Raw genomic sequence first — 16,700 nt, 5'->3', positions numbered from 1 at the left:
CTGATCATGATGGAATAGACATAAAAATTATACAAAAAGTAATAGAGGGGATTGCCAAACCACTAAAGAACATCTGTAATTTATCATTTTTAACCGGCAAATTTCCAACAAAAATGAAAATAGCAAAAGTCACCCCTCTATACAAAACTGGAAATATACACCATTTCACAAATTACAGGCCTGTCTCTCTATTATCACAATTTTCAAAAATTTTAGAAAAACTATTTAACAACAGATTAGAAAAATTCATAGATAAAAATAACCTACTCTCTGACAGTCAATATGGATTTAGAAAAAAAAACTCAACATCATTAGCACTAACAGAACTCATTGAAGAAATCACAAATGCCACAGACAAAAATAACTATGCAGTTGGAGTATTCATTGATCTAAAAAAAGCATTTGATACAATAAATCATGAAATATTAATCAGTAAATTGGAACGAATTGGGATTAGGGGGGTAGTTTTAAACTGGGTAAGTAGTTATCTGAGAGACAGACAGCAATTTGTGAAGATAGGAGAGTATTCATCTGAATGTTTGAGCATGGTTTGTGGTGTTCCACAGGGGTCAGTGTTGGGACCAAAGTTATTTTTATTATACATTAATGATATTTGTAAAGTATCTGAAGTATTGAATTTTGTATTATTTGCAGATGATACAAACATATTTGGTTCTGGGGACAGCTTACAGCAACTCTTGGAATTAATCACTTCAGAATTTAAGAAAATAAAACAATGGTTGGACATTAATAGGTTATCACTAAATTTGAGTAAAACTACATTTATGGTATTTGGAAATTGTAAGTCAAATCATCAAGCACAGATACAGATAGAGGGTGTTAACTTAGAAAGAGTACATGAAAATAAATTTCTTGGAGTGATCATAGATGAAAAGATCTGCTGGAAGCCTCACATAAAATACATCAAAAACAAACTGTCCAGAAGCATTGCAGTTCTAGCAAGAGCTAAGCATATATTGGATCTTAAATCTCTTCGCATCTTGTACTGCTCATTATTGTTACCTTATTTGAATTACTGTGTAGAGGTTTGGGGAAGCACTAACAAACATTCACTACAGCCGCTAGTTATAATGCAAAAAAGAGCAATGAGAATTATTCATAATGTCGGATTTCGGGAACACACAAATTCATTATTTTTGCAGTCTAGATTAATAAAATACCATGATCAATTTGAATATCAAATTGCAGTATTCATGTTTAAAGTAAGAAATAGGTTATTGCCAGGGAATATACAAAAGATGTTCTCAGAGAGGGAGGGAGGGTACAACTTAAGGGGAAGGGGAAATTTTAAGATTAATAGATTTAGAACAACAAGGAAAAGATTATGTTTATCAATTTGCGGAGTGAAATTGTGGAATAAACTAGATGAAAACTTAAAGCAATGCCCTAACATATGCCTCTTCAAAAAAATGTTTAAAGAAAAGATTTTCAAGAAGTATCAAGAAGCACTGTAGTGAAAGTAGGAGTGCTCCTTTGTTATGATTTAAATACTTGTTAGTGGTCACTTTGATGCATGTATGTAGGTATGGAAATATGTAGGTATGTATGTATAGGTATATGTATATACATGTATGTATATGTATGTGTATATGTATGTGTGTATAAGTGTGTATGTGATATCAGATAACAAAAAAATAATAATAACATAAAAAATTGTTATTTAAAGGAATGTAAGAATTAAAGGGGTAGGAGTACATAAGTTTAGCTTCTTCCTACTCCTTTTCGCACATGAGATAGAAGTATGTTTACACAGGAAAAAAAAATTGTAATTTGTTACGGCTTATCTGGTGTTATTTTTTCTCTTTTTTTTTTCTTTTATTTAAAAAAAAAAAAAAAAATGCTTTAAACATTTTTGTATTTTATTTTACATATTCTTCTCTCATGTTCGAAATAAAGACTACAATCAATCACCAGGGAAACCTTTGTGAGTGAACGTAAAACTATTCACGAGTTTGCCTGGCCATCTCTTCTTGATGGTTAATGGTAAACTAGTCTCAGCCTCAGACGTCACGGCCACAGAGCGTTGGCTAAACTTCTGATGCATATGGGACACAAAAGTGGAAACACTTCAGGAGTGTTGAAGTCGTCATCGGATTGGTTGAATTCTACAGGATTTCTGTGAGACGTATGTGTTGCGTCCTTTAACGTTCTGCCTGGAAACAAAGACACCGTTGGGCCAAACCCCCTCACAAAGGAAGAAAGCCATTGTGTTTATAACTGTGAGCACTTTTCAGGGTCAACTAAATGCTGGATTTTCAAAAGTATGCAAAATATTAATGAAATGTAAAATACGTGGCATAGAATCTTTAAAATGTTTCCAAGAGTTTTACACAATGGTCGGTTATTGTGGTGACATTTCCAGTCTGAAGGTATGGCTATGCGAGACTAATGGTAAACGAATTTGGCTTGCTGTCCTTTTAATGGAGGCTCTAACCCGAGGCTCGAGTTCAGCTCCCCATTGCGGTACTACCTAGAGGGAGAAAAACAAATAGAGGAGGTGCTGGGGAGGTCGAGGTATGCAGGAAGAATACGCTTATAAATAGGCTCTAATGATGATTGACAGGACTGACTGATTAGGCTCCTCCTGAACCTATGTTCGGAAATTCATTTTTTTTTCTTCTTCACCACATCTTCTTAGGTGCTTTGTAAATTTAATTTACATTTTTTTTTAATAAAAAAGCGTAACTGAGAGCACATGAAATGCCTCTTTGTATGTTTGGATAAACTGTTTGAAAATGCTTATGCTAGAATCAATGTAACAATCCTTACAGACCGATAGATAGCTTACACACAACTAATGATGAAGTCGTTTTGCGCGCTAAACTCCAGTCGCTAGATGGCAGCGAGCACGTCAACTGTGCGCATGAGTTGGGCGCGAGCGCGCATGCGTCACTCTTAACGCTGCGTCAGTCTTTCCGCAGTTATATCTACGTGGCTTTACCTGTTTTTCTACAGTCTATGGGCTTTACACACTGCAGAGTCAGTTTGTTACTTGCTGCTGAACCACTGCTTTGTCTTTTGATTTGTCAACACAGGTAAGTTTCTTTTCGTCGACTTTGTGCGTTAAGTAGTCTATATTGGTATAACGTAAAGAATGCAATTTTAAGGTAAGGGTATAATACGATTCTGTCTTACTGAGGACGTGTCTGTAGTGATCGGAGTATCAACGTTGTTTCGACCGCATATGACTTAGTCGGGAGTTAAAGATACTTAACATTTAGAGACTTATGTTCAATTATCCATTTAGAAGTGATTATCAAAGTCCTTGGCAATTTTTTTTCATTTAGTGTAAAATGCGAAGCGTGTAACGTTAACTTAGGCTAACAGTGCTAGTTAGCCAATCCGTAGATGAGTCATTGGTCACTAAAGGTTTGTAGTTAAACAAATTATGGGTTTAACAACTGACACCTTTTGAGAATATATAAAAAAAAACTAGCTTTTCAGTAAAGTTAGATGGAATTAGATTCCAGATGTTTGAGTTTTGTGTGATACATCTGGGTCTAATAAAATCATACGTAGTGAAACCTATTTGAAGCATCTTAACTGGTTTCTGTGAGATGTTGATGTTGCGATGCACAGGTCTGTTTGTGATTCTTGTTCTGTTCTCTGATGAGGGTGTTTAGTGTTTGTAGTTCACATTTGGGAGTTTCAATGTCCTGTTCTCTCTGTCCAGCCTCACATCAGGATGGATCAGGTCATGCAGTTCGTGGAGCCCAGCAGGCAGTTCGTCAAGGACTCCATCAGGCTCGTGAAAAGATGCACAAAGCCAGATAGAAAAGGTAATTCTGGTCGCCTGTCGTTTTAATTTGAAGAACTAATAAGCGTCGTCATAAACTTCAGGAGTGCCGATGCTAGAATTATGTATGGAAGTCAAAATGTTATGTTCTTTTGAGCATAATTGTTTGTGATCGATATTGGCTGTTGAAAATATAAGGGGAAAATCTAATAAACCGACAGGAAAAATGTTGTCAAACAAGTGATGTTTTAAGAGAAAATACAAAATTAATATCTCTAAGCTATTTATTTGACCGTATTTAAAAAGTTTTTTTTGAAAAAAAAATTAATTAAACCTTTAATCTCTACTGCATCTGACCATATGCAATGCTATATTTGTATTTGAGCATATTTAACATTGCATGCACTTGAGTCGGTTTCACATTTATGATAAAATGGCTTTTTTTTTTTTTTTTTTTTCTCCTGCTCTAGAATTCCAAAAGATTGCTATGGCAACAGCAATTGGATTTGCCATTATGGGCTTTATTGGATTCTTTGTCAAACTCATCCACATCCCCATCAACAACATCATTGTGTAAGTAATTCACAAAAACACACAATTAACAGTGCATTTCAGTCTTTTATTGCAAGTAATGTGAAAAAACTAAACCTTGAGTACATAAACATGATACAATCTAATACCACAATGCAGTCTTTGATTTGATTTAGTCTTTGATTAAAGCATGATTGTTTGTCTTTTGTTAACAGCGGTGGTTGAATCAGCTGCATTGGGAGTCCAAACAGACCTGCCTGAAACAGTGTTGGATGATGGACTGAATGCAGAAATTTTGTAAAAATCATGTTTTTTGTGCGTGTTAAAATTTATATTTGGCTGTGTTAATAAATCAAAGGTTACACTACTCATTGTCTTCATTAATAAAAGGCTGTTAGTGTTGAGGAAAAGGCACATTTTACAGGCTTCGTGCTCTAGTGCTTTGTTCACAGTGGTTTAATTCCCATGCTCCATAAAAGTGGCTTGTCTGTGGTGACAGTTACAGGTTTTCTGCCTCCTTCGGGGTCGTGGTCCTCGTAAGTGTTGGATGTGCTTACAAGCTGTCCAAAAGCCAAAACCTGATTGTCTATAAAAGGGACAAAAGGTAATAAGTAGTTTTAGGGACATTTAAAAAGGAATATTTTGGCAATACGTCCCTTGCTCACCAATGGATCCTCTGCAGTGAATGGGTGCCGTCAGAATGAGGGTGCAAACAGCTAATGAAAACATCACAATAATGCACAAATTAGTACATCAATTAATGCATTGTGAAGTCAAAAGCTAGATGTAAGAAACATTGCTTCCAGACTAAATCGGAGTCCTTTATCCATAATGTTACTTCTAGCAAAAAGAGTTTATCTGAATCCAGAGAGAAATGCACACTAATCAAATACAATTTACGAATGAAAAAATTGTTCAGAACAAGCAAAAAAAAAAAAAAAATTTAAAATAAAAGGTCTAAGCGAAGTTAGTGGATTTTTGATGTGAAAGAACATGGATTTGTTCATTTTAACTACAATTGATGGTTTAAAGTTAAAACACCTCGATGGATTTGATTCTTATAAATGCTTTTGACTTCACAAGACTTTAATTGATGGACTGGAGTCATGTGGATTCCAAGAGTTTACGGTGTGTTGTGATCTGCTTGGACTCTAATTCTGACGGCACCCATTCACTGCAGAGGATCCATTGGTGAGCAAGTGATGTAATCCTGAATATCTCCAAATCTGTTCAGATGAAGAAATAAACTTAATTTTGGATCACCTGAGGGTGAATACATTTACATTTTTGGGTGAACTTTTCCTTGAAGGCGCTTAACTATTGAGGATTTTTATGCATTTAAGGTGCAAAGAATGGTGAGAAATGAAGGGGATAAGAAAAAAAAAAGCCTTCTAGCAGCAAAAACCCAGATTGGGTCAGGCCAATCACGTCGTGTATAGAGCAGGCTGGGCGGGCTTAACATATGACGACAGAGAGTTCCGACGGCTGCCACTTGAAAACAAAGAATGGCGGCTGCAGCTGTCGAACAACGATCTTTTGAATCGGCTTTGGCCGCGACTCTGAAGGACTTGGAGTTAAGTTTCTCTTTAAGAAAAGAGCAAATAACGGCACTTAAGTCATTTTTAAAAAAGGAAGATGTATTTGGAGTTTTGCCGACTGGATGCGCTCTGACTACGTCACATTCTTCGTTGCTCTGATTGGTTGTAGCGCTATCCTATTGCGTGCAGAGGGTTTTGAGAGACAGCCGTTTATCCCGCCCCTCGGAGTAAGCCTCGTCTATGGAGAGTTTCCAGACTAAACATCTTGATGTAAGTCTGGCTGGCCAGGCTACAAGTAACCACCAAAAGCTGTGAATACAGACTCCGCCTGTTGCAGTTTTAATGAAATTGGCCGCTCAAGGCTTCACATCAAACCCACCAGGGGTGTTTGTGGAAACGTTCTAATGAGTGAAGCAGGACAGAACATGCCCTCGCATAACCTTTTTGGAACCACACTGTTTTCTCTGTCTCTGGCTCTCTCATTCAGTTTAACTGCTCGCTGGAAAGCCAGAGCAGCTGCAGTGCTGTAATCTGGGGGCCAGACAGAGTTCAATGGCTCTCACTTCAATGGCCCCAGCCATCCAGCAACAAAAGCGTACATTACTCTTGATCACTGAGCATGCTATTCTCTTCAGAGAGACCCAGGTGCCACTCCGAAAGTTATACCTGTTAGCTGGAATTTGACCAAATTAAAAATATTGCCGGTCCCTTATAACATCAAACACATTTGACCAAAGTCATTTATGTGAGGCCACTGAAGTGGAGAAGAGAGTTTATTATTTGGAGCACAAAATTTAAAGTCGCACTTTAAAACTTTTTTTTTATTTTTTATCTTTAATAAGATACTTTTCAAGTTCTTCTCTGCTGAGCCCATACTGACCCCCAGTGACGATTTTTCTTTTATGCCAAAATCATTAGGATATTAAGTAAATATAATTTTCCTTGAAGATATTTTGTAAATTTCCTACCGTAAATCTATCAAAACTTAATTTTGGATTAGTAATATGCATAGCTAAGAACATCAAAATTATAATTTGGACAACTTTAAAGGCGATTTTCCTCAATATTTCGATTTTTTGTTTTTTATTTAAATTTATCCTTATTGACAGCATGGTTTTGTGGTCCAGACTCACACACACACACAGAATGAGAGTGAGAGTACACTAAACTTAAGCCAAAACTGACTGAAAATGACATTTAATAAAATCTAGGTTGTCATTCACAATGTTTCCCAAACACAAATGTATTTAAACAAACTCTCTCTATCATAATTCATACCCAGAATCCTTTAATTGCCTATGATGAAGAAGACTTAATTTCACCGAACAGAAGGCTAAATAACGTTGGGCAATTAAAATTAAACATGGAAATATATTTCCCCTAAAATATTATCCAGTGGAAGCAAGAGAAACCGAGGTAAACACGGCAATAGCTGAAGGCAGATGAGCTGTTTTACTCTTGAGGCTACTGAATACACTTCAAAGTCTGAAGAAATATCACCGGACTTCAAAGGCAGCATGACAAGAGGAAAAACAAGCGGAGACGACTGACATTATTAGGCTGTCACTAGCTGAACTGCTTACAATGGCCTCCTCCAGTTAATCACGCATGTCATACTGATAATTAAGTCAATTTCAAGCAAACAATAGACGCAGAGATCGAAACATTGATAACCTTGACTAAACTTTGCAATTATCTTACCGCTCCCCGGTTGCTGCTCATTAACAGACGTATATTTAGTGAGTTAAGAAGAAATACGTTTCATCAAACAGATTTAAAGCAGTCTATTCACGTCTTGCAGTTCACGATTTGACCAGTGGTGGCGGCAAAGCACTGTGAGATGCGGTGCGTGTCTAGTCTGCGTTGAAATACATTCAAGGTGGCCTTTCAAAATGCCTAAGATAATAGCCCTTACATTCAAGTATTATACACCTTTTCTTATGTTGTACCATAAATTTAAGCATTTTCAAGCAGCAGTATCAGAAAGGCATATGAGATACATTATTGTGTAAATAACCTGTCAAGAACACATTTTTTAAAAAGATCATTAAGCCTATTATGGCCAGTCCGCTTTTCTGTGTTATGACAACTTGCTTTACAATTCTCATTACCTTAATTAAAATTAAATGGATAAATAATTCAAATAAAGTAAAAATAAATGATACGATCTAATTTCCTAAATTATAATATATATAATGTATATACATATATATATATATATATTAGTGGTGGGCATAGATTCATTTTTTTTTAGATTAAATTTTTTTTTAATCTAGATTAATCTCACTGTGATCTTGAAATTAATCTAGATTAATCTAGATTAAAATGGCTCATTCAAATTCTGCCGAAGGCATTCAGAATATGTGTGTTACCCAAATACAATTGACAAACAGTAAGTCTTTGAGAAGGGGTTTATCAAGCTAGGTTGTGCATTAGAAAAGGGGCTCATCTCCTGTTTCCAAAATGCATCTCAAAGTGCTTGAAAAAGCTGTAAACTAATTTCACATTGCACAAGGTGCAAACAACCTTACGCCTGTTTCACACATACTCCGTCTGCAGTGCGTATGCGTTGCATATTTTTTTACGCACCCATGTTAAAGGGATACTCCACCGTGTTTTCATATTAAACTATGTTTTTCCCTTAACTAAGACGAGTTGATACATACCTCTCTCGTCTCGCTATCGCTTTGGCGCGCGGTGACACTTTGAAAGCACTTGGCTTAACCCATTCATTCAATATGGACCAAGCAGAGAAGCTACCAAAGACCTCCACGTTTTCCCTATTTAAATACAGTTACTCGCGTAGTGTAACTCAACCTAGGACGGTAACACAAAACAAAACATTGCGCTTTTCTATTGAATGAATGGGCTCAGCTAAGTTTTTTCAAAGTGTCACCGCGCGCCAAAGCGATTGAGTGCACGCTCTGAGACGAGAGAGGTATGTATCAACTCGTCTTAGTTAAGGGAAAAACATAGTTTAATATGAAAACACGGTGGAGTATCCCTTTAACGGATTCCAGTTGCGTTCCAGGAGTGTTGCGTCTGCAGCAGAGCAGCGATCGTTTATGTACCAAGTAGCGAACTGCAAACGCATCCTTTGTGAAAGCACATCGAGTCCGTGCTGCACCACATACGTTACGCACACGGACTGCATACGCACTGCAGACAGAGTATGTGTGAAACAGGCGTTGAGTAGGGCCGTAGCTGGGGTCAGTGGGGACCCGGTGAAGGTTGTACCAGTGGGCCCTGTTTGAAATTGTTTAATTTATAAGTTCGTTTATTTTTATTTATTTGTGCTATTTACACAATGTTTAAGTTTTTTTCAAGTTTGTAGGTGTCAAGGTACAGAAACCAAATAATTAAATGTAAAATAGCACTGGATAGCCTTCAATGTAAAAATGAAATATACAATCAAACCTACATTTATTCAGACACCTTTAACATTTCTCACATTATTACAGTTTTGCTATACATATCCAAAATTATATCTGGTGTCTGAATAATTTTTGGTTTGACTGTTAAAACTACAAAGTAATTCAGTCAAGAGCAGTGAGTGATTTTCATTTTCTTGGATTAACATTACAGCAGCCAGTAGCTAAATTAGGTGCGGTCACTTTAAGAGACAATGAACGCATCCAATATAATACACATCCCATTTTTTTCCTCAACTGTTTACTTTCACTTAAGAAATAACTGATAGTTTTTTCTAGCATAATTTCCAAGGTGGATATTTTTACATATTTTGTATGTATTTGTCGGCACAAGAGCAAAAATAAGCAAATTCGATGTTCAAGTGTTTTTTAGACGCTTCTCTCTGCATGAGCCCTGAACACCAGAACACCGCGAGTACTGAATTTGGCTCTTTCACATCTTTTTGTTTGTTCAAACTGTGATTTGTATTTGTTAGTTCAGGTGCAGGAGGGACTTCGAGGAGAACTTCGCAGAAGAGAGCTCGGTTCAGTGTCGCTGTCCGTGATATGCGGCTCTCGATCTCTCTCGTGCGCACCGAACACAAGCGCGCGAGTAACCAGCTACTCTGTTCAGCTTTTCCGCGTCTTGTGTCTTGTGGATGCTTTAATGTTTAAATCGACAAGTGGTAAGGCTTAAAAACACGTGAAAAAGATAAGCTTTCGTGACGATGCGCAGCAGTGGCCCGTCAACTGTCCTGAGCATCTTTTTAGGCTGGCCTCAGCCAGTCGGTTATATAAAATATCAAGGTGAAAATCATCATAGCTTGCTTAGTATAGACCCAGCTCCCAACCCAACTTTGAGAATAGATTAACGGCTATATTCTTTTTATCGCCCGATAAGAGTCTCACGTTAACGCAGCACGGTAATGTCCCACCACTAATATACATACATATACATATATACATATATATACATATACATATATATATATATATATATATATATATATATATATATATATATATATATATACATATACATATACATATATATATATATATATATATATATATATATATATATATAAGGATAAAATATTATTTAATAAAGACCATACACACACACACACACACACTAGGGCTGTCAAATGCTTTAATATGGATATTTTATGTAAATGAAAAAACTATACAGTATCTATCTTCAAAGTGGAAGGTCAATAATACTATACACTATATAATTCACTGATATATTGCATTGCAAGCCTATTGTGGAAGCCTACAAGCAGTGTTGGGAAGGTTACTTTGGAAATGTAATAGGTTACAGATTACAAGTTACCCTGTTTAAAATGTAATAGTAGTGTAACTTTTTCAATTACTTTATTAAAGTAATGTAACTAATTACTTTTGAGTACTTTTTGATTACTTTTCTAAATTTGTAAAAATTAAATAATAATAAATAAAATCATATACATCAACTCAAATACAGTTATCTAATAAGCATGTGACATATTCTGTGTAATAAACTCCTGAAACATTGGTGTTTTTTTTAAACTGCTGTCTCTTTGTATATGATGTGATGATAGTTTTCTCAAAATAAGTAAAATGCACATGAAGTGACACAGAGCAGTTCTAGAAATTATGTTTATGTGTTCGTGTACTCATATATTGAGATGGCAGAGGTTGAAAACACTGCGAGCTTCAGTAGGCCTATGTGTAGTAAATGAAACCATGTCTTTGCCATTAATTTACAGGAGGGGCGGACTGGGAAAAAATTCAGACTGGAAAATTGAACTCATACAAACAAATTCATGGACAAAACTATTTTTTGTATGGACCTGACATAAAAAAGGTTTAAATCTTTAATTTGGGGACATGCAAAATAATTAAAAGTTCTCTCCTGAACTGCACCTTCACTTCCATTTTTCTCTTCAGTCTCTTTATTTTGCCCCATTATCCATCTCTCTCATGACTTTAATACTCAAGATTGAACAAAACTATACTATACAATACAATACTCTACAATACTACAATATATTTATAGAAAAATCCTAATACTGTACACGAGTCATGTTTTTCCCTTACAAAAATTGACCATGCTTTTATTAGCCTATATAAAAGTACAATAACCTTGTTTTGTTTTTTTGTTCTGCAAATGGATTTCTATTTATTTTTAAATACATTTACAAATACATTTGTAAAATAATTTTTGGTTACCACATTTAAACAATAGTAACCATGTTCTCTGGATTATTAGTAAAATAACAAAACTTTAATTTTCGTAAGGGTTGTGTTGTTGTCTGTCGTAGCTTCCACAAAAAATCTGATTATTTTTCAGCTAAATTACTACTGTAACATTACAACAGATAATAATGATGTCCTTTATATAGTATTTTGAGTGATGACTGATGAGCAACGTGCTGCTGCTTGATTAAATAAATAAAAAAAAACAAAGACAAAAGCATCTTTACAGATGAACACAGATGGGACTTTCCACAGACACACAGAACATGCAGGAGTCATATGTTGCATTTTTGGGGCTTAATATTCACAGACACTAGTCCATGTCATGTTTTGATTCAAGTGTACTGACCTACTTTTGATTTAGTCATCCAAAATGTGGCACATTCCGTCCGCGTTAGGCATTCCGTTTTTATGACTGGATTCTATGACTGTGTTTCCGCATCCCGGAAATTATTAGGGCGGTATGTCTCAGAATAGTCAGTGCAATTTGGGAAAGAAATCAGTTAAATCTGTATGTGGATGTGTGTAAATATTCAAATGTAATCCCCTTTGTAATCGTTAAAAATTTCATAAGTAACTGTAATTTAATTACTAATTTTTTCTTAGTAACTGTAACTAATTACAGTGACATTAATTTTGTAATTAGATTACGTAACGCCGTTACATGTAACTAGTTACTCCCCAACACTGCCTACAAGATATCTGAAATGAACTGTGTGAAATTCAGCAGCAAGAGGGACGTCATCAGATCAGCATTCTTTATCAAAGAAGCGGTTTAATGAGATCCCTGACCTCTCAATGTTTTCTTCATCAAAAGTATGCTGACGAGCCACAGTGTGAAGGTGATTACTCTGATAGTGGACACTAAGATGAAGAATGTGCTGTAGAGAAATGTGTGGCAGCAGATGTGAGGACAGATGGGCCTTGAAGCAGAGCACACAGACACGAGCAGAAACTCTAAGCCTCCACTTCAACACATTACAGCAGATTCATGAGAACCTCTTCATGCAGACAGGGATACAAACAGATATGCACTCAAGTGGTGGAGAGGCTGATGTGTAAATTAATATCGATCTGCTTTCCTACAGTGTATCGTAAAGGATTCCTGTAGATTTAACATAAATCTATCATCTATTTTGCTGAAATGTATGCTCCCAAATAAGTGATTACTCTGCAATAGTCTTAATAATTCTTAGTGTTTCTATTCTAATAGTCTTGATATTCTTAGTATTCACTTAGCATGTTTCTTTGCAGCTGCTATAGTAATGTTTTATTAAACTACTGTACCTTGCAATAGTTTGGGGATCGTAGGTCAGATATATATATATATATATATATATATATATATATATATATATATATATATATATATATATAATATATAACCATTTACTCACACTCAGGCCATCCAAGATGTACATGAGTTTCATCAAAGCAGGTTTTGAGAAATTTAGCATTACATTACTTTCTCATCAGTGGATCCTAAATGGGTGTCGTCAGAATGAGAGTTCAAACAGCTGATAAAAACATCACAATAATCCACAAGTAATCCACACAACTCCAGCCCATTAGTTAATGTAAGCATAAAAAAACTAATCCATCAAGATGTTTTTAACTTAAAACCATTGCTGTCTCATCTGAATCAGGAGAAAAATATGGACAGATCAAGCACTGTTGCACATATTTGTTGTTGGATTTTCATATGAGAGGACAACGGGTCATGGATTTAATCCAGAAGCAATGGTTTAGTTTAAAATGTCTTGGTATTTTTCTTACAAACACACAGGCCTTTTCCTTCATTAGATGTTAATAGATGAACTTGTGTTGTGTGGACTATTGTAATGTTTTTTTAGCTGTTTGGATTCTCATTCTGACGGCACCCATTCACCAATGAGGATCCATTTCTGAGCAAGTGATATAATACTAAACTTTGAGTAAACTATTCCTTTAATATTAAGTTTGCTATTTGTAAGCTTGTCAATGCAACCAAAAGGGAGAACAAATGTTTGCATCCAACTGAATCTTAACCATCCGGCATAATATTAGCATGATAGATATCAAGGTTTGGACAGTTAAGCATGAATAATAAATCTGGCTTTAACACAAAGCTGATTCTCAGAGCATCCAGGAAGCTTCATTAGCAATCTCCTCAGCCCAATTCCGATCAATATCTGGCACTGCGGCAAGAGCAGAAATTAATGCGTTGCTGTTATTGATAACAATGAAGATGTTTGCATGCAGTAATTGCATTTCCAGCACCAATGTACTTCACTTAAGTACCCAATATTTACAGAGCAAATTACACGGAGCCCCAGAGAGGAACCAAGTCAAAAACACACTATAGCCATGGGGCTAAGTCACGGTTGATAATGTTGAAGCAAAAAACGGTACTTTTATGCCCCCAAAACTCGTCTTGCTCTGTGCTTATCGTGTGAGGTGAGGTGTGCTGCTGTACTAGCCATCTGGTGGGCATTGATAGCGCTTCTATTAAATGTTTATGGCTTCATTGGAGGAAGGTTACAAGGCTGACGCGACGACACAATGCTAATTCGACCTTCAGATGAGTGAAGCTCTGCTTTCTACCCTTCCCATAGGAATATGACAGTTCGGTCCCCGCAGTTACATCATTTCCTCCAAAAATGAGATGCTGAAGTGGCATCTCAGCAAGAATCATAAAGAACCCCAATTTAAAATAATAAAAGCTAGAAACTGCAACGCAGACCGACTGCATGCAGAGAAATGAAAACATTTCAGTCTTTCCTTCTGACGTAAACCTCTGTCTGAAGTGTGCAGGCTGAGCCAAGGTTATACATTCATGCTGTTTCAAAGTGAAGAAGCCTAGCAGACAAGTCAGAATGAATAAGAGTCTAAGTCATCCATTAGTAAATGCAGATTCTACTATTTGAAGGCTATCATACTGCATGTAGCTGTCCTTTTCAAATAAGTCATAACATTTTTTTAATGATGAGGATAATAAATGTGACAAAAAAAAAGTTTGTCGTTTGCAATTTGGTGGAGGATGCAAGAGCACAAGAGATGATGAGACAAATTTTGCACATAAAATTGGAACATACTTGCTTTTATACTAATAACTGTAAAAGCAAGTGAAATGAGATAAAACTTTGACATCAAGGTGAAAAAAACTTTTTTATAAACTTAATGATTACAAACACTGAACTAGAACTTTCTACATTTTCTTTAGAAAATGTGAGTGGTGCTTGTCCATCTAGACAATATTATGGTGTTTTAGATGGTTTGCCGTTCAAAATTTTGAGGTTAGTACGTTTGTTTATGTATATGAAAGAGGGTTCAAATGCTCAAAACAGAACAGAGCCATACAAGCCAAACAAACAAACAAACAAAAAACAATACAAAACAAACAAAAAACTGAACCAAAACAAAAAACTAAACAGAAAAAAACTAAAACAAACAAATAACAGAAAACAAAAAAATTCAATACAAAACAAACAAAAACACTGAACCAAAACAAAATAGAACAGAACAAAAAAACTAAAACAAAAAAACAGAACAAAACAAAAAACTGAACCAAAACAAAAAACAATACCAAACAAACAACAGAACAAAACAAAAAACAATACAAAACAAAAATACTTTCTGAACCCATAAGAGTGAAAGCACTTTGATTATTTACTTTATTTTTTTTCAGTAAGTTTATTAACATGGGCATTACTGAAACATTTCAGAAAAAAATATTTACAACACATGGTCTTGAAAATTGTTTCATGCAAACATGCTTCATTCATTAACGTCATCACTTGTGGCAGAAATTATTATTTTTTTTCTTGACAACGATATTTATTTATATTTTTGTTTTTTTCTGGTTCGGCAAATTAGTTCTAGGCCAGTAAAGAATTAGGGAAACAATCTGCTAGCTATGTCACGTTTTACTAATAACAGTCTATTTATCAAAGGGGTTAAGTCAACCTCTAGATATTTATATTCTGTAGCCCTCTGAATTGCCCCTTTGCAAAAACCCGCCCCCCTTAGTTACCGTTGCTCTGTCCGACAAACCATGTTCTCACGTCTTACACCATATCCCATGTTCTCGAAAGTCTCATTTCAATTTTGTGAATTTTTTAATAAATTCAAACAATAAATACCATTTTGAAGTGAAGTGATGTGACATACAGCCAAGTATGGTGACCCATAATCAGAATTCATGCTCTGCATTCAACCCATCCAAAGTGCACACACACAGCAGTGAACACACCCACAAACCGTGAACACACACCCGGAGCAGTGGGCAGCCATTTGTGGTGAGCAGTTGGGGGTTCGGTTCGGTGCCTTGCTCAAGGGCACCTCAGTCATGGTATTGCCGGCCCGAGACTCAAACCCACAACCCTAGGGTTAGGAGTCAAACTCTCTAACCACTAGGCCACGACTTCCCCTGTTGTGGCTCTTTATTGTGTCGCAACATCGCTGTAGCACCTCAGTTCAAACGGTATGTGAACCTATAATCTCTTGCCCCTTACTAGTTATAGCATGAAATAAGCATGAAAAAACATCAGAAGGTATATTGTTTCAACCGCGGAAAGATGTCAATACATACCATTTTTCAGCAAGTTGAATTCCATTCTACTCTCCTGTCTGGTTTGTTTTTTGGACAAAAATGGCAGATTCAGCGTCATGATTGGTTAGATCGCGTGTCAATCAAACTCCTGGCGAAGGGTCAGTGTGCTCTGCCTTGATAACAGTACTAAATTGCATAGACTCTTCCATAAAACGTATGCACATTTCCTTATTTTTAAAGTACTAAGAAAAAGGTTTGATTCTACACACCAAACTATGAACTTAGCCAAAACAGGTCCATGACCTTATCCTTCAGACATAGACCTTAAAAAAATCCAACAACCACAAAATCAGGTCAACAAAATCAAAATTAGGAGGGAGGTTTGGGTTCCCCCTTGGTAGAAATCACATTCCGGGGCCCCTCTCCCACGTTGAGCCTTTGAAATCATTCTAACACCCCCTCCCACCATTAGGGCCATAATGGTTGAAGTTTTCTTTAAGACAGGTACACAGGGTTGCAAACTCTCATGCATCTGGATGCGTGAAAGTTGGCAATCCTGGGTACATAAATAAATTAGGTTCAATCAACATTCATTTGACCAAAGCAAAAGCAGGACAAGAAGTTATGTGCCCTGAGCACAGATTTTAATAGGGCTGTCTTTAATGACAGTATCTAAAGGCATGAGAAGGATG

General features: G+C 36.1%; 2 protein-coding genes across 5 annotated transcripts in view; one reads left to right on the top strand and one right to left on the bottom strand.

Annotated features, from left to right (window-relative positions):
* Window positions 1–16,700, bottom strand: part of LOC132116043 (thiamin pyrophosphokinase 1-like) — an 87,930-nt gene that overhangs the window by 3,436 nt on the left and 67,794 nt on the right. For 3 of the 4 annotated variants that reach the window (XM_059524568.1, XM_059524570.1, XM_059524569.1), the window contains one exon: window positions 4,356–4,874. The exons of the other annotated variant lie outside the window; for it this stretch is intronic. In XM_059524568.1, the coding sequence (XP_059380551.1) occupies window positions 4,735–4,874 (140 nt within the window). In that variant the 3' untranslated portion in view covers window positions 4,356–4,734. Of the gene's footprint in view, window positions 1–4,355; window positions 4,875–16,700 lie in introns of those variants that run through there. 4 annotated transcript variants of the gene reach the window in all.
* Window positions 2,981–4,655, top strand: sec61g (SEC61 translocon subunit gamma). The gene is made up of 4 exons (XM_059524573.1): window positions 2,981–3,056; window positions 3,695–3,800; window positions 4,228–4,330; window positions 4,504–4,655. Exons 2-4 carry the CDS (start codon window positions 3,707–3,709, stop codon window positions 4,511–4,513), a joined length of 207 nt encoding a protein of 68 aa, XP_059380556.1. The 5' UTR covers window positions 2,981–3,056; window positions 3,695–3,706; the 3' UTR covers window positions 4,514–4,655.

Source organism: Carassius carassius, chromosome 35 (assembly GCF_963082965.1).
Source record: "Carassius carassius chromosome 35, fCarCar2.1, whole genome shotgun sequence".
NCBI classification, from domain to species: Eukaryota; Metazoa; Chordata; class Actinopteri; order Cypriniformes; family Cyprinidae; genus Carassius; species Carassius carassius.
Note: the sequence above shows the minus strand (reverse complement) of the source record. Positions and strands in the feature narration are given on the sequence as shown.

Coding starts and splice junctions, on each gene's coding strand:
- sec61g (XM_059524573.1), top strand. CDS start 3,707: ATGGATCAGGTCATGCAGTTCGTGGAGCCCAGCAGGCAGTTCGTCAAG. Junction 3,801..4,227: donor CACAAAGCCAGATAGAAAAG/GTAATTCTGGTC, acceptor CTCCTGCTCTAG/AATTCCAAAAGATTGCTATG.